The sequence below is a fragment of the Fusarium proliferatum genome, assembly GCF_900067095.1.
Source record: "Fusarium proliferatum ET1 genome assembly, contig: FPRO_scaffold002, whole genome shotgun sequence".
In the NCBI taxonomy this organism is placed as follows: Eukaryota; Fungi; Ascomycota; class Sordariomycetes; order Hypocreales; family Nectriaceae; genus Fusarium; species Fusarium proliferatum.
This window is the reverse complement of record NW_022194791.1, coordinates 1,683,560-1,708,195: the sequence shown is the minus strand read 5'-3', so window position 1 is coordinate 1,708,195 and position 24,636 is coordinate 1,683,560. Positions and strand designations below refer to the sequence as shown.

General features: G+C 50.9%; 1 protein-coding gene across 1 annotated transcript; it reads left to right on the top strand.

The window, feature by feature from the left end:
- Positions 1 to 1,828: 1,828 nt before the first annotated feature.
- FPRO_03213 (uncharacterized protein) lies at positions 1,829 to 19,171 on the top strand (the record flags this gene model as incomplete). The annotated part of the gene is made up of 2 exons (XM_031226600.1): positions 1,829 to 11,571; positions 11,605 to 19,171. 2 exons carry the CDS (start codon positions 1,829 to 1,831, stop codon positions 19,169 to 19,171), a joined length of 17,310 nt encoding a protein of 5,769 aa, XP_031077120.1.
- Positions 19,172 to 24,636: the final 5,465 nt, after the last annotated feature.

The following is a 24,636-nucleotide window of genomic DNA, read 5'->3' as shown; positions in this document are numbered from 1 at the left end:
TAATAATACACTCTATTAATTTATTAATTATAGGGTAGGGTAACTTTTAAATAGATTATTTAAACTTTTACTATTTTTATATTAAATATATAATTATATACTTAAAGGATATTAATTTCTATAAGTTAATAAGTAAATATAACTAAGTGTAATTCTTAAGAATAATGTAATACTCTCTAGAAGTTAGGCATTTTATAAACTAAATTGAAATATTGACTCCAGGTCTGGAAAGTTAAACGCTCAGGGTGTGCTTCTATTATCGTTTATCAAATTTCACTACTGTATACCTACCCTACTACTTATTGATTTTATTCCTTTATAAGACAGTGACTACAGCTGCCAGCTCCAAGCTACTGACTCCTAGGTTCTTATATTTATCAATAGCTTACACCAACTACCAATCTTGGCAGGGCCGAGACTCATGAAGCTCCCATGAGTCTGGCGCTCGGCTTAAAGGCTTACAGAAAGAAACAGTTGAAAATGAATTGACATGAGTAAGAAGAGAGTTTGCACGAAGGCCAATAGTGCATTGAAAATTCGTAGTTTGATTTGTAATAAGTCAGTTGCCACAGGGGCAGAATCTAATTGTTAACGGGAAAGGCTTCGCCTCTCTGACCGATGTAATGGACGAGCAAGATCCTGATACCCATTATGGGCATTGTGGTGATTGAGACAGTTTCTGATGTCTTGCCCAGGAACACGAACAAACAATGATGGCTAAAACGGAAATGTCTCTCAAAAGTACAGAGAATGGTTAACCTGACGATCGCGTTCCTTTGACCAATATGAATCCATTGAGAGCGATGAGATCGGCATTATTCGACGTCATACATTGACGGTGTATTCAGAGAATGAAGCCATCTTGCGATCGAGGGTCATCGATCATTGAAATTCGTGCAGACTATCATCTATGTCAACAGTTTGTTGGTAAGGAATCTTTTCGACAGCCTCTTTGGTAAGTGTCTAGATACAGTTTCTATAATTCGACTTGGCTTGATTCTTGACCAATAGGTTGCTTCTGTCATGTCAATAAACTCTTTACGTGACGCCTTATATCAATTGAAAGCGAGATATCAACAGAGTGAATGCCGCAACTGGTTAGATCGACCAGGCTTGGCATCCAGGTCCGAAGCAAACCTTACTTCTAGTCAACTCTAAAAAACGGATTGAGGGGAGATCCTTCAATCCAGATCACGAATAAGTAGCGGTGCCTGAGATGTTGGTTCCCCTTAAGGCCCTGATATGTGGCGTCTGTGGCGCCTGGGGCTTGCACGCTTTCACCCAAGACAAACGCAAAAAGATGGACTCCCCCCTGACCCACACGATCTACGCCTAAGATCTCTATCCCGGTCGGTGCGGCACGTTCCAGTCTATAGCCCCAATAGCTTAGATCCAAGCTGTCTACGTGAGACATGACCCAATCATGGCCCGGCGCATGCAGGTCCATTCAGGGCGAAATTCTTCGGACCTAATAACCCGCCCAACGAGGCTGGCAACGATCGCTACAGAGATCCTCTAGGACAAGATGAGCTCCTAGCTCAATGACGACATTCCTGGCTCCTCCAGAACGTCCTGGGAATATGGATTGGGAATGCGGACCTGGGCGAGAACAGCCCATCGTAAAGACCGGCTCTGTGAACTACAGCGACGAAAACAGACAGGGCGATGAGAGCCATACGAGGCAGTGTAGGCGTACCGGGTGATCGTGTCCGTCTCTCGAGTTCTTATAAACGATGAGGATGCCTCAGAATGGAGCTTGAAGCCTCATACGGACTCTCTACAACACCAAATTAATTTGCTAGCTGCGTCTCCGACGACAACTCACACCATGTTGTTGTCACGGGGGCTGCTAGCCTCTTCACTCCTTCTCGCCGCCAAGGCACAAGATGGTATCGACCAAGCCGCAGTCAACATTGCTACAGGATTTGCGGAGACTCTCATTCAACATGCTTATACTACTCTCAACGGAGATTCAGGAGGTTCTGGTGATGCTGGAAATGGTGGAAATCATGGCCAAGCTTTCGACGCGAGTTTACTCGACAAGCAACAGAATGCAGCCGATAACGATGCCACCGTTACTCAGGTCATACAGGGCCAAGTTACTGTCGAGACATACACCCGCCCCGGAGGAGTACTATTCCCCGTGACACTCCTTCCACACCCAAGAATTACGCTTGCTCCGACCCGTAATGATCCTTATGAGAGGATTATCCAGGCCTATACTGGAGGTAACGATGCCACTACAAACCAGGAAATCACAATTGCCGAGCCCTCGGGAACAAGCCCGGGTACTATTCTTGTTGATGTTCCTGGTACTGCTTATTCTTCTTTCTCATCTGGCCAGGCCGGCGCGTTGACAATCCCTCCTTCAAACGACAACCCGACAGCCACGATTATTTCGGCGTTGCCTAGTGGTGTTGCCATTACTGGCGAGGCTACGAGGACAATTCCGGCGGCCGGAAATGCCCCTGCGACTGTTGTTATCCAGACTCCTTGGGCAGACGTGCCACCAAGCACTCCTGGTGTTGGAGGTGCTGGCGCTGGCGGTGCCGTTGGTGGCAACGCTGGAGGCAGTACATCCAATGTTTTGGTGATTCAAACATACACCGGAACTGAGTACATCACCCAGGCTCGAGTCTCCACCATTGTTGGTTCTGGAGGCGATCAGGGCACAGTAGTTGTCCAGGTCCCTCCAGGTAACCAGAACCCCGGTGGTGCTGTCACGATTCCTCCAAGCGACGGTGGCCATTTCACCACGATTCTCAGGCAATACACAGGAGCTTCTGCTATTTCGACTCCTGTCACAATCCTTGTTCCAACCTCGGCAGGCCATGATGGAACAATCATCATTGAGACGCCTGGACCTTCGAGCTCAGCTGGCACCGGTGGAGATAGTGATCTCCCCGAAAACCAACCGCAGGTTATTCCACCCAGCGGCGATAACCCTTATTCTACGATCTTGAGGCCCCACGCGGGTTCCGACCAGATTACTGAGCCTGTTACGTATACTGTGCCTCCATCTGGTACCAATCCAGGAACGATTATAATCGAGACTCCAGCTGTGCGCGCTGGTCAGCAGGTCATCACGCTTCCACCCGACCCTAACAGTGGTTATATCACCATTGTTAGACAGCCAAACAGTGTTATCACTGCACCCAATACTATTACGATCGCACCATCTGGTAGTCAGCCAGGAACTATTATTATCGAGACTCCTGCCCCTCAACCCGGCGATGTCGAGATCACAATTCCTCCTGGTCAAGATGGTTCTTTCGTGACCATTATTCAAGGTCCTACAGGATCCAATGCTGTCACAGCCCCTAACACAATCACAATCACTGGGGCTCCTGGCCAACCTGGAACAATCATCATCCAGACTCCAGTGCCGTCTGGAGGTGGACAGATCACTCGAGGCCCTGGTGATCCTTTCACCATTCCTGCTGGATCGGGTCAATATGTCACTATTTTCCGACCTCATAGCGGTGATCCAATTTCGGTTCCGATTACGCTCACCCAGCCAGGTACGAATGGTCAACCAGGCACTATCATTATTGAGACGCCTGATCCGACCACATCTGCACCAGGAAGTGGGCCTATTACCATTCCTGCTGGAGGTAACAGCCCTTATGTGACTATCTATAGGCCACATAGTGGAAGCCCTATCAGCGCACCGGTCACGATCACCATCCAACCCAGCGGTACCCAGCCGGGGACTATCATCGTTGAGACACCAATACCAACGCTTGAGACCCCCAAAGGCCAGAATGCGGTTACTTCCCCTGCTGCGGGTGGCCAACCGATCACCATCCCTCCCAGCAAGAACAACCCGTATGTCACCATCTACCGCCCTCATACAGGTGACCCCATTACCGTCCCCATCACCATCACTCAGTCTCCCTCAAACGGACAGCCTGGAACCATCATCATTGAGACTCCAGCTCCGCCAGCTGACACCGTCACTGAGACTGAACCTGGTGCGACCGTGACGGTTCAACCTGATAACCCTGGTGGATACACAACCATATATCGACCACATACAGGCGACCCAATCTCTGAGCCTATCACTGTCACAACGATTAGTGGTTCGAATGGCCAGCCAGGAACCGTTATCATTGAGACTCAAGGCCCCTTCACAATCACTGCCACTGGCCCCGGTGGTACTGCCACTATCTACACTCCTGGATCAGATGTCAGCACCACAGTTACGAAGACCGTCACCTTGACAGCTTCTGGAGGTCAACAATCTACCGCAGTTGTTATTGAGACTCCACCTCCAATAAAGGTTCAACCCACAACTGCAATGGTTACGGTGACTGGCCCTGATGGATATGTCACGATTACTGAACAGTACACCGGGACGAGTGTTATTACGGCCATCTTTACTACCACAATCACTGGATCTGGCACAAATCCTGGCACGGTTTTCATAGAGACACCGCCACCAGTCAAGTTCGCTCCCACTTCAACGGTTTCTGGCACCGACAACTATGTCACTGTCTATGAACCGTTCCCCGGCCCAGGCATCATTACGGCACCCATTACCGTTACGCAGGCCACTCCTTCCAGTGGGCAGCCGGGTACAGTGATTATCCAGACTCCTGTTGCGGACACCCCCACGACTACATCATTGCCAGATCCTACTACTACTCAGGGACCTGATGGTTATGTCACTGTGTATCTTCCGTTCCCTGGACCTGGTGTCATTACCACGTCCTATACCAGGACACAGGCCCCTTCAGGTGGAAATCCTGGAACTGTTTTTATTACAACGCCAGCCCCTCTACCTGCTACAACTTCTGAGGCAAATCTTCCTAGTACTACCTCTGGAACAGACGGCTATGTGACAGTTTTTGTCCCATATCCGGGACCGGGCGAGATCACTGCGCCCATCACCAGGACTCAGCCACCCGCAAATGGCCAACCTGGTACTGTCTTCATTACCACACCTGCCCCTGCGTTCACTACACCGAAGCAGATGAACGGGTTGACTTCAACGTCTCAAGGAACGGATGGTTATGTCACAGTTTTTGTTCCTTACCCAGGACCAGGCGAGATCACTGCACCCATCACAAGCACCCAGCCGCCTGCCAATGGCCAGCCTGGTACTGTTTGGATCACTACACCTGTTCCTGCATTCACTACACCAAAGCAGATGAATGGGTTGACTTCCACTTCCCAAGGACCAGATGGCTATGTGACAGTATTCCTGCCCTTCCCTGGCCCAGGTGTAATTACTGCTCCTATCACAAGTACTCAGCCCCCTGCTAACGGCCAGCCCGGAACCGTTTTCATCACAACGCCAGCACCGCTGTCCACTGATCAGCAGAATGTGGCAACCACTACACCTGGTGATGATCAATATGTGACCGTTTTCCTGCCCTTCCCGGGTCCTGGTATTATTACTGCACCTATTACCCGCACTCAGGCACCGTCTGGTGGCAGCCTAGGAACTGTGTTTATCACGACACCGGCTCCTGAGACTACGGCCCAGCCCCAGACTTCTGCCCTTACTACGGATAACTATATCACCATTTACACCCCTTTCCCAGGACCAGGTGTAATCACCGCACCTATCACTATTACCAAGACGCCATCTAATGGCCAGCCTGGAACAGTCCTTATTGAGACTCCTGTCCCAGTGAGCTCTAGTGCCGATACCTACGTGACAGTCTACAGGCCCTACCCAGGTCCTGGAACGATCACTGCACCAATAACCCTGACTCAGGCTCCTTCCAACGGCCAGCCTGGTACGGTGTTTATCGAGACTCAGCCAACAGAAACGCCGACTCCAACAACGCAAACTACTGATGGTTCTACTCCTCCTATTACCATCCCTCCTGATCCGACTGGTTCTTATGTGACAATCTACCGACCGTATCCCGGCCCTGGCCAGATTACATCTCCCATCACATACACTCAAGCCCCTGTTTCTGGACAGCCCGGTACAATTATCATCGAGACTCCTAATCCTGATGCCAATACTGCCACCCAGACAGGCCCAGTTACTGTTCCCACTGGAAGCAACAACCCATATGTCACGGTATATAAACCCTACCCTGGCCCCGGCAACATTGATCAACCTATCACTATTACTGCTGCGACTCCCACAGGTGACCAGCCAGGCACGATCATCATCGAGACACCTACACTAGAGGTCAACACCAAGTTTGCCCCGTCGCCAACTTCTTCGTCGCCAGTTACCATTCCGGCTGACAACAACAACTATGTCACTGTCTATAGGCCACACACTGGATCTCCGATCACTGCGCCAATTACTGTCACTAGCATTGCACCTTCAGGAGGACAGCCTGGCACCGTGATCATTGAGACGCCAGCGCCCGAGTCTCAGTCAGAGGCCCAGCCTACAACCACAGACAGCCCGCCTGTCACCATTCCCCAAGGTCAAGACGGATACGTGACAGTCTACCGCCCGTATCTCGGTCCTGGTGTTATCACAGCCCCAGTCACTGTGACCACTATTGCGCCGACTAATGGTCACCCTGGAACTGTGATCATCGAGACACCTGCTCCTGAGGCTCCAACTTCTTCCTCATCTGATGAGCCCCAGACCACAGCTTCTGCTGTCACCATTCCCGCTGACAACGCTGGCTATGTGACTGTATACAGACCTTACCCAGGACCTGGAACAATCACAGCCCCTCTTACCGTTGGAACTGTAGCACCAACTAATGGCCAGCCTGGAACGGTCATCATTGAGACACCTGGGCCTCAAGCCGCGCCGGAGACCACATTAGCACCCGAAGTTACTTCTACTCAGGGAACTGATGGTTATATCACGGTCTTTCGGCCATACACTGGCACTGGTCTCATTACAGCGGCTATCACTGTCTCTACCATTCCTCCCTCTAATGGTCAACCAGGAACCATCATCGTCGAGACACCTGTGCCTCAGGATCCAACGACCACAACTAGTGATGCTGCGCCTGTCACCATTCCACCAGGACCCGGAAATTCGTACGTGACGGTTTATAGACCTCATACGGGTACAGATATTATCACGGCACCTGTGACGGTTACTACTATTGAAGGAGTTAACGGTCAGCCCGGAACCATCATTATTGAGACACCAGTACCTCAGGCGGCAACGTCGACAGATGAATCTACCGAGGCTGCACCTGTGACTATTCCACCCGGTCCGGACAGCTCCTACATCACTGTCTATAGACCACATACAGGAACTGCTGTCATTATGGCACCTGTGACCGTAACTACTATCCCAGGCGTAAATGGACAGCCGGGAACAATCATTATCGAGACTTCCGCGGCCCAGGATACTAATGCACCTAGCACTGCCCCTGCAAGCCCTGGCAGTACCTATGTCACCGAATATCGTCCATATCCTGGACCAGGAAATATTGATCAGCCTATCACGGTTACAACTATCGAGCCCTCAAACGGGAACCCAGGAACTGTTGTCATCGAGACACCTACTCCAGATGTCAACACGAAGGTTGCCCAGCCTCCGGTTACCCTCGATCCTGGCCCAGGCGATCAATATGTTACTGTCTACAGACCATACACAGGTACTGGGGTCATCACTGCACCTGTCACCGTTAGTACTATTGCACCTTCAGGTGGCCAGCCCGGAACAGTTATCATTGAGACTCCTGAACCGGAAACTCCTGGCTCTAATCCAACAGTGACCTTGCCCGCTGGCCCTAATGAGTCTTACATTACTGTGTTCCGACCTCATACGGGTACTGATGTGATTACTGGCCCTGTCACGATTACAACTATCGCGCCCGCCAATGGCCAGCCCGGCACGGTCATCATTGAAACTCCTGTTGAGTCTGAGCCTTCCTCTACCCCGGCTCCTGTTGATTCAGCAACGAGCGCTCCTCCTCAAGCAACTTATGTTACGGTCTATCGCCCTCACACCGGGGCAGACCGCATCACTGCACCCGTCACTGTCACAACCATTGAGCCTTCAGGAGATCAGCCGGGAACAGTTATCATTGAGACACCTGATCAAGATTTGCCTCCTGTCACAACCTCCGCTGGACCTCTTGCCACCTATGTTACGGTTTACCGACCTTACACAGGAGCAGACAGGATCACAGAACCTGTCACTGTCACGACTATTGAGCCGACCAACGGCCAGCCCGGTACAGTTATCATTGAGACTCCAGGACAGCAAGCGCCTCCTGTGACGACCACCCCTCCCCCTGCTACTTACGTAACTATCACTAGACTCTACACTGGGACAGACCAGATTACAGAACCAGTCACGACCACTATACCTCCCCAAGGTGATCAGCCCGGTACTGTGATCATTGAGACTCCAGGCCAGCAATTGCGGCCGGTAACCTCAACGCCTGGTCCTGCTTCATATGTGACCATCACCAGGCTTTACACAGGTACAGATCAGATCACAGAGGCTATAACGAGCACTATTCCCCCTCAGGGCGACCAGCCTGGAACTGTCATTATTGAGACGCCTGGCCAACAAGTGGCCGCTATGACCTCCTCTTCCGTACCTCCTTCTTATGTGACAACGACGGTTCCCTATACTGGCACTGATCAGATTAACGTACCTATTGTTACTACTGTCTCTCCCCAAGGTGACCAGCCGGGAACTGTCATCGTTGAAACACAGGCTCCGTTTGTGACTGTCTATCGTCCGCATACAGGGCCAGATCAGATCACCGGTCCAGTCACTGTCTCGACCATTGCTCCCACAGGAGAACAGCCTGGCACGATCATCATCGAGACTCCTGGCGCGGCCCCTGCTGTCACAACTACACCACCTGCGCCATCGTACATCACTATCACTACTCTGTACACCGGAACAGAGATACTCAGCGAGCCCACTACCGTCACTACGATCCCCCCTCAAGGAGATCAACCTGGTACTGTCATTGTTGAGACACAAGGTCCTTTCGTGACAGTTTCAACACTTTATACTGGAACAGGTGTAATCACAGCGCCGACTGCCCTCACAACGATTCCTCCTCAGGGTGGACAGCCTGGAACTGTTGTTATTGGAACACCAGGATCATACGTCACAACGACTGTTCTGTATACCGGATCTGACTCGATTACTGGCCCCACAGCGTTTACAACCATTCCACCACAAGGTGATCAACCGGGCACGGTCGTTGTGGGAACTCCCGGATCTTATGTCACAACAACGGTGCTTTACACTGGCACCGATTCGATTACTGGGCCTACAGCTCTCACAACGGTTCCCCCTCAAGGCGACCAGCCTGGCACCGTTGTCATTGCCACGCCCCCTTCGTATGTCACGACAACTATTTCTTACACTGGAACCGATCAAATCACTGCGCCAATCACAGCTACTACCATTCCTCCCTCAGGGAACCAACCCGGAACTGTTGTCATCGAGACCCAGGCCCCATTTGTCACGATTTATCGCCCTCACACTGGTATCGACAGAATCACTGCGCCTGTTACGGTTTCGACCATCGCCCCATCTGGTGACCAGCCAGGTACGATTGTGGTCGAAACCCCTGGCGCAGAACCTCCTGTCACTACATCGCCTCCTGCTCCAACATACACGACACTTTATGAGGAGTACTCCGGCACCGATGATATCACTGAGCCTTTCATCAAGACTACTATTGAGCCACAAGGTGACCAGCCCGGCACCATTATCTTTGATACTCCTGCCCAGCGAGTCGTGTCCACCAGTGCTGCACAGCCTTCCTATGTTACGGTTTACCAGCCTCATTCTGGCCCAGACAGAATTACTGCCCCTGTTACTGTCACAACCATCCCTCCACAGGGAGATCAGCCGGGCACTGTTGTCATCGAAACACCAGGTTCGGAGCCTGCCATCACGTCGACGCCGGCCCCTGAGCCATCTTATGTTACAGCGTATCAGCCCCATACTGGGCTCGACAGAATTACTGAGCCCGTCACTATCACAACCATCCCCCCCCAAGGCGATCAGCCAGGTACCGTGATCATTGAGACACCAGGTGTAGAACCCTCTGTAACTTCAGGACCTACGCCTGAACCCTCCTATATCACAATCTATCAGCCACATACTGGACCTGATAGAATCACTGAGCCTGTTACACTTACAACTATCTCTCCCCAAGGGGATCAGCCAGGCACGGTTATCATTGAAACCCCTGGCTCGGAGCCCTCTGTTACTTCAACCCCAGCTGCTGAGCCTTCGTATATCACGATCTATCAGCCATACACTGGTACAGATCAGATAACAGCTCCAGTTACACTGACCACTATCGAACCATCCGGGGATCAGCCTGGAACCGTCATCATCGAAACGCCTGGATCCGCACCTCCAGTCACATCAGCCCCTGCGCCTGAACCTTCATACGTGACAGTCTATCGACCACACACAGGCGCTGATCAGATCACTGCACCAGTTACCATCACCACCATTGAGCCTCAAGGAGACCAACCAGGAACTGTGATCATTGAGACACCTGGCTCTGAGCCAGCAGTGACCTCTTCACCAGAACCTGCTCCTCAGCCCTCATATGTGACAGTATATAGACCACATACTGGTGCTGACCAGATCACTGCACCGATCACAATCACGACAATCGAGCCTCAAGGGGACCAGCCAGGAACCGTGATCATAGAGACACCAGGATCTGAGCCTCCTGTTACCTCGACACCAGCTCCCTCATATACCACCATCTATGAGCCTTACACTGGTACAGGAGAGATTACAGGCGAAGTTACCGTCACAACCATTCCTCCCCAGGGTGATCAGCCAGGTACTGTCATCATTGAGACACCGGGTCCGCAAACCGCAAACAAGGGAGCGAACCCTCCTCTGACTATTCCTGCTGGAGACGATAGCTACGTGACGGTCTTCAGGCCTTACACAGGAACCCCTATGATAACAGCGCCCGTCACGGTTACGACCATCTCCCCATCTGGTGGCAACCCAGGTACTGTTATCATTGAAACACCAGCACCTGAAGCCGCAGCTACCTCGGCACCCGAGGATGTTTATGTTACCGTCTACACCATTTACACTGGCACTGGTCAGCTTACGGCGCCAATTACTGTCACAACCATTGCTCCTGTCTCTGGAACTGGTACTATCATCGTTGAGACTCAGGCGGAGGCTACTGCTCCCCCGCCTGTCACGATCCCGCCTAGTGACAATAGCCCCAACATCACCATCGTGCGTCAGTATCCTGGCCCAGGAGTCATCACCGCCCCTGTGACCTCGTACGAGCCGCCAAGTACGCCTGGGCAGCCTGGAACGATTATCATCGAGACGCCAGCCCCCGTTTCTGAGACTACATCTGAGGCACCAGGCACCAATGTTACACTCTACACCTTGGCTCCCCCGGGTGTCAAGACTCCCATCACTAGTTACGCGCCCCCACAAACACCAGGCCAGCCAGGAACTGTTTTCATTCAGACGGTGGCCACTGATGCTGAGTCTACCTCTGAGGAAGGCAGAAACGTGACTATTTACACTGACGGCCCTGATTCTCTTACTGCACCATACACTACCTACTACCCTCCTGGGTCCCCTGGAGATCCCGGAACCGTGCTCATTGAGACTCCTCCTCCAGTTCCTACTGGTCCCGCCTCAGTGTCGGCAGTGCCCACCACTGACGATTCGGCCAGGGGCATTACAACACCTGCTTCGAGCAACCCCGATGCACTCACCTTGACTCCGAGCGATACCAACGATGACTTTACAGTCATTGAACCGAACACCAGGTTCGCTGATGCTAGCGAGAATGTCACACAGATTATCCCCGCCACTGATGGAACCCCCGGAACACAGATCATCTACACACCTGTGGATACATCGGGAGAGTCATCCGCTGATGCACCGGATACTGACAGTTATGTTACCATCAGTGCGACAGTCACTATTCCTGGAGATCCCTCAACACGTACCGGGTCCAACTCCGACGCCGGAAGTGACGCAGGTACCACCGGCGCGGAAACCAATGTCATCATTATTCCCCCTAGCGGTACTGAGCCAGGAACGGTTCTCTCGCAAACTAGTGTTTACTTAGATCAGGCTTTGGCTGAACACGGAAATGTGACGATCACAAGGACAGCACCCAGTGGTGTTACCACAAGGTTCACTACCTACTCACCCCCAGCTCAAAAAGCTGATCCAGGAACCATCATCATTGAGATTCCAGACTACAATGTCACCATTACGAGGGCAGCCCCTACTGATATCACAACCACAATCACAACCTACTCGCCTCCTGCAACGCCCGGCGACCCAGGTACTGTCATCATCGAGACGCCTGATTATAATGTCACCATTACCCGTGAGGCGCCCGCATCGATCACAAGTCTCCGCACAAGCTACGCTCCTCCAGGAACTCCCGGCGATCCTGGCACTGTAATCATTGAAACTCCAAACAACGACTACAACGTGACCATCACTCGTGGCGCCTCGATTACAGCCCCCTATACCACGTACTCGCCTCCCGGCGCCTCAGGAGATCCAGGCACCATTATCGTCGAGACGCCAGATTATAATGTTACCATTACCCGAGAGGCACCAGCTTCGATTACTGATGTACGGACGACATACAATCCTCCAGGCACTCCAGGTGATCCAGGAACTGTCATCGTCGAGACACCAAACAATGCCTATAACGTCACCATCACAAGGGCAGCTCCCGCTTCGATTACAAGTATACATACCACCTACTCGCCTCCAGGTGCTCCTGGTGATCCCGGCACCGTTATTGTTGAGACACCCGACTACAATGTTACTGTTACTCGTGGTGCCTCGATCACGGCCCCTTTCACAACGTACTCGCCGCCAGCTACACCTGGAGATCCCGGTACAGTCATTGTAGAGACACCTGATTACAATGTCACCATCACACGAGAAGCACCAAGAACCGTCACAACCTTGCGTTCATCGTATGCCCCACCTGGAACTCCCGGTGATCCGGGCACCGTTATCATCGAGACACCTCTTGGTCCTTACAATGTGACGACGACTCGTGGTGCTTCAACAATCACGGCGCCATTCACAACCTACTCGCCTGCCGATGGACCTGGCGACCCCGGCACCATTATTGTTGAAACCCCTGACTATAATGTTACCGTCACCAGTGACGCTGACTCTACGGACGCTGCAACAGATATTGTCACCAGGTATAACCCTCCTGGCGCCCCTGGTGACCCAGGTACCATCGCCATCATCATGCCGAACCAGAGAGTTGTGTCGACTTCTCAAGATCTACCCACTACCGATGATCCTGGACAAAACGTCACTGTCTACAGGCCTGGCCCACGAACGATGACTGGTCCTGTCACTTCATACATACCTCCTGCGAACCGTGGCGACAACGGTACGGTAATCATCGAGACCCCCGGTTCTGCCACTCCTTCCAATGTGACAATGACCCAGACTATCAGCACCATTACGGCGATCTACACTACCTACTCACCGGCCGGTGCTGAAGATGATCCGGGAACTATCATCGTTGGAATACCACCTGATCGAAATGTGACCATCACAGAGGTGGTCAGCACTATCACGGCTCCTTACACAAAATATTCTTCTCCTGGCTCGCCTGGCGATCCCGGCACTGTCGTTATCGAGTTGCCCCCCGACCACAACGTGACTGTCACTGAAGTCATCAGCACTATCACCTCCCCCTATACAAGGTACTCGGCGCCTGCGAACCGTGGAGATCCTGGTACAGTATATATCGAGCTACCCCCAGATTCCAATATTACCATCACAACTGAGGTGGATTCACGAACAGCGCCTTATACCACCTACTATCCTCCCGGTTCCCAGGGAGATCCTGGCACTGTTCTTGTTGAATTGCCTCCTAGTCGCAACGTCACCATCACGACCGAAGTCGCGAGCCGGACTGCCCCTTTTACAACATACTCAGCGCCGGCCAACAAAGGAGATCCGGGTACTATCATCGTCGAGATGCCTTTTGACAGGAATGTTACGGTCACGACCGAGGTGGCTAGTCTCACTGCTCCGTATACTACCTATGCAGCCCCTGCCAATAAGGGCGATCCAGGAACTGTCATCGTGGAAATGCCACCTGATAGGAATGTCACTATTACAACTGAAGTACCCACTCGCACCGCTCCGTATACAACATATTCTGCTCCAGGATCTCCAGGCGATCCCGGCACCATTATCGTGGAATTGCCTCCAGACCGCAACGTCACGATCACTACCGAGATCTCTAGCCTCACTGCTCCCTACACGGCTTATTCTCCGCCAGGAAGCAAGGGCGATCCAGGCACAATTATCATTGAATTGCCTCCTGATCGTAACGTGACTACCACGGAAGAGGTCCCTACGTTGACCGAGGCCTATACTACTTATTCACCACCGGGCAACCGCGGTGATCCCGGCACTGTTATTGTGCGACTCCCGCCTGACAGGAACGTGACTAGAACGACCGAGATCGCTACACTGACTGCTCCGTATACAACCTATTCTCCGCCCGCAAACAGGGGCGATCCGGGTACTATTATCATCGAATTGCCTCCTGATAGGAATGTCACCACTACGGAAGAGGTCAGCACAATCACCCGGGTCAGAACAACATATATGCCTCCTGCCAATCGAGGAGACCCCGGCACAGTCGTTGTACAAGAGCCTCCGGACACCAACACTACTATCGTTGATGTCGTGCCCACGATCACACGCCCAGCCACTCGGTTTGTGCCCGCTGCCACGAAGGGTGATCCAGGCACTGTCTATATCGATGTGCCCCCGAACCACAATGTGACAATGACCACAACTGTCAGTACAATCACTCGACCAAGCACAACGTTTGAACCCCCTGCTACTGAAGGCGATGCAGGCACCGTGCTCGTCCAGATGCCCCCTGAGTACAACGTCACCACAACTCAGACAATTGAAACAATCAGTAGGCCAGTCACTCGGTACTCCAGCCCTGCTGAGATTGGCGATCCTGGCACTGTGTATCTCGATCTACCACCCGAGTACAACGTCACTGTCACAACCACGATCTACAGCATCACAAGACAGAGCACAAGCTTTGCTTCTGGTGCTACCCAAGGAGATCCTGGTACTGTCATCATTGAGATGCCTCCTGAGTATAATGTGACTACAACACAGACTGTTGAGACAATCAGCAGACCAGTCACTCGCTACTCCAAGGCCGGTACTGTCGGCGACCCCAACACTATTTACGTTGACCTTCCGCCGGAATACAATGTCACTGTAACCACAACAGTCCCCACAATCACGAGACAGTCCACGACATTTGCTCCTGCTGCTACTCAAGGCGATCCTGGCACCATCATTATCGAAATGCCGCCCGAGTATAACGTCACGACGACTCAAACCGTTGAGACCATCAGCAGACCGGTCACTAGATACTCGAAGCCGGATACTATTGGCGATCCCGGCACTATTTTCGTTGACTTGCCGCCGGAATACAATGTTACCATCACGACTACCGTCGACACAATTACAAGACCTTCAACTACTTTTGCCCCAGCAGGTACCCAAGGAGACCCGGGCACTATAATCGTCGAGCTTCCGCCTGACTCTAACGTCACAACAACTCAAACTATCTCTACGATCTCGAGACCCACAACCCGTTACTCTCGTCCAGGCACAGTTGGAGATCCCGGTACCGTGTATGTTGATCTCCCGCCGGAATACAACGTCACTATCACCACGACCATCGAGACCATCACAAAGCCTTCAACCACCTTTGCTCCAGCTGGAACTCAGGGCGATCCTGGCACTATCATTGTTGAGCTCCCCCCTGATTCCAATGTCACGGTCTCATCAACAGTCCCCACCATCAGCCGCCCTGCCACACGCTTTGCAAGCCCTGCAGCCGTGGGTGATCCTGGCACCGTTTATGTTGATCTGCCGCCGGAGTATAACGTCACTACAACTGAGACTGTCAGCACTATCAGTCGTGTCCGCACAACCTTCAATCCAGCTGCAACCGAAGGCGACCCAGGCACTATCCTAGTCGAGGTTCCAGTTGACTACAACGTCACAACCACTGAGTTGAACAGTGCGATCAACAGGGTTAGGACTACCTATATGCCTGCTGGTACGCAAGGTGACCCAAATACCGTCCTTGTTGAGATTCCCCCTGACTACACTATCACAACAACCGAGACTGTCACTTCGATTACTCGAGTCCGAACTACTTACATGACTGCCGCGACGCAGGGTGATGCCAACACGGTTCTTATCGAGGTCCCCCCGGACTACAATGTCACATCCACGGAGACTGTCAGTTCGATCAACAGGGTCAGGACGACTTATATGCCTGCTGGTACTCAGGGTGACCCTAATACCGTCCTTGTCCAAGTTCCTCCTGATTACACTGTCACAACTACTGAAACCAACAGTGGTATCAGCCGTATCCGAACTACTTATATGACTGCAGCGACGCAGGGTGACCCCAACACGGTCCTTATCCAGGTTCCTCCTGACTATACCGTCACAACCACCGAGACCAACAGTGGTATCAGCCGTGCCAGGACCTCATACATGACTGCTGCAACACAGGGCGATCCCAATACGGTGCTCGTTGAGGTTCCGCCGGATTATAATGTCACATCAACCGAAACCATCAGCACGATCAACAGGGTCAGGACATCATACTATCCTGCCGGCACCCAAGGAGATCCTAATACGGTTCTCATTCAAGTTCCTCCTGATTACACTCTGACAACGACGGAAACCAACAGTGCGATCACTCGGGTCAGGACCACATATATGCCTGCTGCCACTAAGGGCGACCCGAACACGGTTCTCATTGAAGTCCCACCGGATTCCAATGTGACGACAACCCAGACCAACAGTGCAATTAGTCGCATTAGGACCACCTATATGCCAGCGGGCACTCAGGGTGATCCCAATACCGTACTCATTGAGGTCCCTGTTGACTACAACGTGACCACCACCCAAACCAACAGTGCGATCACGCGGGTTAGGACCACCTATAACCCGGGTGCAACTCAAGGCGACCCTGGAACAGTTTTGGTTCAGGTCCCAGTTGACTATAACGTAACAACCACTCAAACTGTCAGCACAATCAGCCGAGCTAGAACGACATACAACCCTGCCTCTGTTCAAGGTGACCCTAATACAGTCCTTGTGCAGGTGCCCGTTGACTACAATGTCACTACTACTCAAACAGTCAGCACGATCAGTCGGGTCAGAACATCATACTATCCAGCTGCCACTCAGGGAGACCCTAACACGGTCCTGGTCCAGGTCCCAATGGACTACAACGTGACAGTTACCCACACAATCACCACTATCAGTCGTGTGAGGACAACATATGGTCCTGCTGCCACACAAGGAGACCCTGGAACCATCTACGTGGACGTACCGCCGGAGTACAACGTCACCGTCACTTCAACTGTCAGTACGATTTCGAGAGCATATACCACCTATTCTGCGCCTGGTACACAAGGTGATCCAGGCACCATCTGGGTAAGGCTGCCGCCTGCATATAATGTGACAACCACTCAGACCGTCCCCACAATCACTCGTATGTCTACAACATATGCTCCTCCAGCTACACAGGGTGATCCCGGAACCTTCATTGTGCAGGTTCCCCCTGACCGTAATGTCACTACCACTGAGACTGTTCCCACGATATCTCGACCTGCAACCAGATATGTGGCCCCGGCTACTCAGGGAGATCCAGGTACAGTTGTGGTGCAGATGCCACCACAGTACAATGTCACAACAACACAAACAGTTTCAACTATCTCTCGCGTGGCTACTGCGTATAACCCCCCAGCTACACAGGGAGATCCAGGTACTATTGTTGTGCAAATGCCCCCTTCGTATAACGTCACGTCAACGCAGACTGTTTCAACCATATCCCGACTTACAACTGCATACTCAGCCCCTGCTACACAAGGTGACCCCGGAACCGTCTGGGTCCGGGTACCTCCTGAGTATAATGTCACTACCACAACCACTGTCTCAACTATTTCCCGGCTTACAACAACTTACGCACCGCCAGCTACCCAAGGCGACCCAGGTACCTTCATTGTGCGGGTACCTCCCAAATACACTGTCACGACGACACAAACAGCCAGCACTATTACCCGACCTACTACTGTCTTTGCGCCTGCACAAACTCAAGGCGATCCCGATACTGTCATCGTGCAATATCCCCCTCCTTACAACGTCACGGTCACTACAGCTGGACCGACAACGCTCACTGCAAGATACACTACATATTCACCGCCTGGCCAACCTGGCGATCCTGGTACCGTCATCGTCGAGATGCCACCGAGTCGCACAGTCACAATCACTACAAACGGTGGCACTACAATCTCTACCCCTGTTACCTCCACTCATGCTCCGGGTGAGCCTGGCGACCCTGCCACCGTGGTCATCGCAACCCCAGCTCCCCGATCTACTACATCTACTACATCTTCCAGGCCGCTCACCACCAGCAGCACTACAACTACTGCGCCGGCAGCCACTGTCTCCTTCAATTGTGATGTATACGGTTATCTCATGCAGAAGACGGCTCTCTACCGTGTCGAGATCACGTCTGGTAAGACGACTCTTATCAAGAGTGATGTCGGTCCTGGTGGTTGGATCAATGCCATCGGTTACAACCGTTTCGACAACTACATCTACGGTATGCACATGGATGATACGGGTTCTCAAGTTATCCGAATTGGTGGCGACGGTGGTTGGACACTGCTCGGTACTCGTACCAATGATCGTCTCGTTCAGATGGGTGATATCGATAACCAAGGTCGCTTCTGGATCTCGAACCAGGGAGAAGGCTGGTGGTGTATCGATCTCATGCCTGGCTCATCCACTTACGGCAAGATTCTCATGAGCGGCACCGCTAAGAACCCTCTCAACTCTGCCGATTGGGCCTTCGTCCCTGGAGGAGGCGACTTCATGTACTCCATCATGTACGACGACCAGGGCAAGACATCCACGCTATGCAAGTTCAGCCGTACGACATACACATGGACGACTATTCAGGGCTTCGGTATGATTGCTGGTCAGAACGTATGGGGAGCTGCCTATGCCTCGCAAGACGGAAACCTCTACGGTTCAGAGAACACCAGCGGTCAGATTTGGAAGTTCCCTATCGCCCCTTCGATTGGAACTCCAAAGTTCCTGGCAACAGGTCCATCGTCATCCTGGAACGATGGTGCAAGATGTATCGACAGTCAGACCCTATAAAGCCAAGACGAGTAGGGTCTCGACACCTAATACTTTTCCTATGTCTGTTTACAGTCGGACTCTCTAAGAGGTCACGACCCGAATTCGTTTCCTATGTGTCCACTGTCAGTTCCTCGAGTCTCAGACCAAGAGGTTTTGACACGAATTCGTTTCCTATGTCTGTGTCTGTATCTGTATCTGTATCTGTATCTGTATCTGTATCTGTATCTGTACCCGTATCTGTACTTGTATCTACACACGCTGTATAATAGCTAGTTATCGTTGAGATTGTTAGTATATTTGCTTCCATAAATTGACATCACTTATCTTGTTCAACCGCATCATCCTTAGGCGTGTCTCAACGATATGACAATTTCATAAATCGGCTGTACCAGGGCATTTAGCTATACCCAGCTCAGTCGAGTGAACATTCCTCCAAGCGAACTGCGAACGGCTTCAATCAAGACTTGGGCCCTATTCTTCACAAAAAGCCTCAACGTTTTTTGTTTTTTTTTGCCGAAGGGCAATCTGAGGCAGTGAAATAGAGACAATGCCTTGAGTCTGCAGACAGTACCGCAACAGGCACTTTCTTATTGTAGCTTCATCTGCTAACGGTACTGGCGCTCCGACTTCACCTCTGTCGCCATCAGCACTCAGCACTGACTCTCCCATACGCGTTCGTGGCACTTTGGAAGGTGTTTATAATTAGAATGACACTAAAACGATGGGTACCTCGTGCTACCTAGTTATACTAAGCTAAAAAGTTCTTGAGTGGCATTCACTTAGTTCATGTAGATCATATCACTACCCACGTTCTAGTAACCTAATTATAAGCTTGTTCTAAACTTAAAACAGGTTCAATTTTCATTCCGAGACCACGTTTTTCTCTCTGGAGGTTTGTGACAATCTCATCCGCAACAACCCAAGGGTTTCACAGCCATGAAAAGCTTCGACATTTCACAGTGATATCTAACAGAGGCAGATCTGGGGCATTAGGCTCTAGCTACAGAACTTCAGTATGAAAGCTTGAAGAATGAGCTCTCATAGATGTCAACTTCATGCGTTTTGATGAAATTTGACATACGCCTCAGTAGGTCGACTTGTTAGCCAATTCAATAAATACGTCAGGGATATTGTATTTTTTATCATGGCCACTCCAGAAGACATGCTTTACTCCCTGTATCAGAACATCGATCAGTTCTATTTTCTAGTTCGTTGCCTCTCCTTCTCATTCCAACTCACTTCCTCCACATCTTTCAGAACTCACGCTCCATTTCGTATCTTACGCCAACTGCTTTCAAATTCTGAACCTTGACTCAAATACTCGCAGTCTTTGCCTGTCTTTTAAAATCTCGTCTAAGAAATCAGAGCTAATGCCTGCAGGTTGAAAATCTGACCAAGCCAACCAGGAGTACATTTCCTTGGTTCCCAGCAATCGCTGTAGCCTCATACGCCATGAACCTGATAGTGCGTCTTGATCACCGGTCGACTGAACTCTTGTCCATAATGTCAATACTAGTCCATCTATTCACGAGATGGCGGCTTCTGGGTAGCTTGTAGGGAGTCTAGGCTTGTCATAGAGAAGCACTTTTGCTTCCAACGCTGTGAGAAAGTTGGACAGAAAAACAGTTGAAGCCTGAAAGTGTATGGTCATAAAATATCACGAAAATGATGCAAATTCGAATCAAATGCTCAAAGGACAGATGCTTCATCAATTTGCCTTAGCAAAGGCCAACATGTCAGATCAACACTTTCTGCTTTATTAACTACCTTATCAAGGTGAGAGCCAACAACCCCCCGGAGGAGCTCTGGAGCCAAAGGTCCCCCGTACAAGTTGTACGGCGTTTCCTCTCGTACTATATCTTGTAATCAATGGTAGTCTCTGTGAGGCTAATGTATCAGGACGAGGAAGGCGACCAGAGGCGAAGGATTTCCTCCCTGTCCACTGAATCAGGAGCTGGGGGCTATATGATCACTGATCAGAACAACAAAACTTACATACTGGACGAAGGTTTCCAATTCTTTCGATCCCTTAGCATGCGGGGAGTTTTGATTGATATCGTTCTCTGTCAACTTGGTCAAGGGATAAGAAAAGAGCTTGAAAGACGCATAGTTATATAGATCATGGCAACTGGATCGACAAGTAAGATTTCAGGGGGGCAATTTCATTGATAAAAAAGACTCGGGTATCAAAGCTTCGTTGCTGGCCGAATTTCCTTATTCTCCTAGGTTCGCAGCTCAGAATTTCGTGTCAACGAAATTCAAAATTCTAAAGGACGCCTCGCAACCCATTTCTTCGGAGAATCTTCCCTCAACTTCCTACTTAGCATCACCGTGAGTCACTCAGCTCCACGAGTCCGCGTAACCTTCCGCAGGCAGAAGATAGCTTAGCAATTCCACCCCATGAGCACAAGATATACCCTGATGTGAATAGAGTAAAGGAGGTGATCCGTCGGTCCGTTGACACGACACAGCAGGTGATCAACAATCAGAGTCGGGGGCGGAGTTTTTGCCGCGGCTCGATGTGATAAAGCTCAAGGGACAATTTATGAAGTCAACGACATGTCAGGAATCACATCAAGGATCCCCCTCCGAAAGAAATGAGCGGTGAATAATCAAGTCGGCTCCAGTAGTTTCGTCTGGTTCCTATCTTCGTGGCGTCAGCAGTTTTCAAACGTAGTTGCTCATCACTTACAATAGCACAATCCAAGAGCTCCTTCTCTTACTACAAGACCTGATGGCTCGTAATGGCATATTTGCCCCTTGCAGTGATATTCTTTAAGTGTCTTATTCTTTCTCTAAATGAGTCACTTCTCTCGTGATGAAAATACGCCAACAGGACGCGCAAACTTATTTGCGTCAGCCGCGAGAACCCCGTTAGTCTCCAGCCTTTACGCTATACCTCAACTCCTGCCGAACTAGTTTATCTCTAATTTACAACGTGTAAGTCCCACTGCGTGAGAGGCGCCGACTAATGGAGCTTGTTGATTAGGTACACCGTTGTTTGAGAAAGGTCCGGTACCCCTACCAACACCTTCCGTGATGAAGCCCAAGCCATCAAAGTCACCTAGTCCTGGGACAGCTGTATCCCCTGCTGTAAGCGAAGGAACTAGAAGTTTCGACTCCTAATACAATAGGTATTGAGAAGTTGTCACTTCGAGAAGGGCCAAAGCATCCGCTCTTGGAAAGACAACGAGGCTGAACAGGCTAGAATGGCTGGCTGATTGACTCTATGCTCAGAATGGCATAGCTGCGATGGAGGCCCTCAGGTGGCCTGACAGATATTAGAAATATCTGCCCAAATTTAGGTAAGAGAACTGAGAACTGAGACTTGTAAGCCCCGTGGCCAATCGTATTCACTGGTTCGTCAAATGCTATCGTGCGTACGCAGCCAGTAGCCATTGTGGCAACAGATCTTGACTGTCCTCGGCGAAAGTAATAGAACGTTGCATTCCAGTCGATCAGAACAATCGTGTTCTTCGTAGAATCTTCTAGCAAACGGCAGTTGAGGCTATGACGTCAATGAGGCATCTCGACACCATCACTGCCCATTTCCCCTCATTTGGTGCATACCAGCAGCACAGCACAGTATGAATTTCTACTCTTCTGTAAGATCCATGCCACTGGGGGGGGTATAGGTGGCTGTTTTCCCCTGCAAAGTCAAGTATGTCTGCAGCAATGTGTTGCAATATCCGGAGATGGCTCCGGGCTGCTTTTTTCCCTTGTCGATGCCTGATTGGACGCTGGACTCGCAGGAGTAAACTCTCCGCTTGGAGTAAGCAAAAAGTCCCCTGTAAAAATGTTCGTATTTCCGCCTTGCAGTGCGGAAATCTCATATCGTATCGCATCTTATCTCATCACACAGCTGATATGCATCATTTTGCAGTGCAACCTCCATTCTCAATGTCATGATCCACCCCAGAAGACCGTCCCCGACGGGACTTGACTTAACTTGCCTTGGCCTGACCTGACCGCTGAGGGCACTTGAGCCGTGGATCAGCCTCATTGAAGCGATGCACATAAAATTTGGCCATTGGCATGATGAGGAATCCTTCCGGTTTGTCGTAGATCACACACCGCTTAGCCGCTGTTCCCCTGCTTCTGTGGGTGCCTAGGCTAGCTAGGCGGAGGAAAGAAAACTCAGGACCTCGACCCCAACTGACAAAAAGACTTAAGGTAAGTTAGCATAAATTCAGCCTAAAGTTAGTATGAGTTTATGATATCATTTACTTAGTTTATTTTGACATTTTATGTTAAGGTTCCGTGTTTTCTTGCTCCCTGAGGGCTAGCTGTCTGTCAGTCTCCGGATGCTTTTGCAAAGAATTCAAGCCCAACCCCAAACCTGAAAGTGTCTGGGGCAAAAACTTAACAGCTGCTGATGTTTCACCCCCCCAATTAGTAAACAGGGGTCCCTTAGGTGACCCCCAATTCCGTCTTGTATCCGTGCCGTGAACACAAAAGCAAACTGAAGCCAATCCGAGCCCTAACAACTGATGCATCGAATTTTGAGCAACGAGCCGCGAAAGTGCTTGCCACTAACATCCGTTCTCCAACCCGTTGCAACTCATTCAAGTTTACCCCTGTTGGTGGCTGAAGGTGGTTCTGCGCTTGTCGAACTTGGTAGTGGTGGCCCCAAAAGAGCAAGATCTTCAATATGCAGCTCTATCATTTTGCAATTGCTTCCAGGCTCTGGCCCAATTGACTTCGAGAACATAACTGATGAGATGTCGACAGCAGCTACGCCACAGCATGGCCCACCAGCCATCCGTTCACCACTGCCGAACCTAACCAGGTGATAAAAGAAATGTGTCACTTACGGTGACACCGAGTCCATCTCATTGCGTCGACCGAGGCTGTCTTGAACGTCCTATGGTTTCCTTCCGATCTGGAGACCAGATAGTTGCATTCTGCAGACTTTCATGATCGGGCAACGAGCTGCATGGCCATGTTATCTTGATGGTCTAGACCCCGCGGCCGGGGTTCCGGTACGTGGCTGACAAGCTGACCGGAGATGCCACTACTTCTGCATTTCAACAAGGGTGCAGGGGTAATCCCCAAATGACACACACGGTTTTTCGAGAGATGCAATCAGAGGCAGCTTTAAACATTCGGGAACTTAATCCCTGTTCTGATCCATACACATGACCCTGGACTGTGGTGTAGCTGAATTGAAGCAGGCACGTGTTCGTCCCACAAACCGAATACTGTGCAGCAAACAAAAGCATTTTTTGAGTGTTTTCAGCTAGTTTGAGGTGGATTGAAGAGAGGGTATTCCGGCCACACTGACGTTTGATTAGACCGGCCAGTAAAGTCGATGTCATGACGTGACGCCGTTCGATCTACCAGAATAATACTCCATTCACGATCGTGGGTCCCGAGATCGCGGGCCACAACAAGGACCCTGACGGTGGTAGCGTCGGGATCCCTAGCTCGGGCCAACCCCAAATCAAATACCAGAGTCTCGGAAATGGTATTAATCAGTCTGC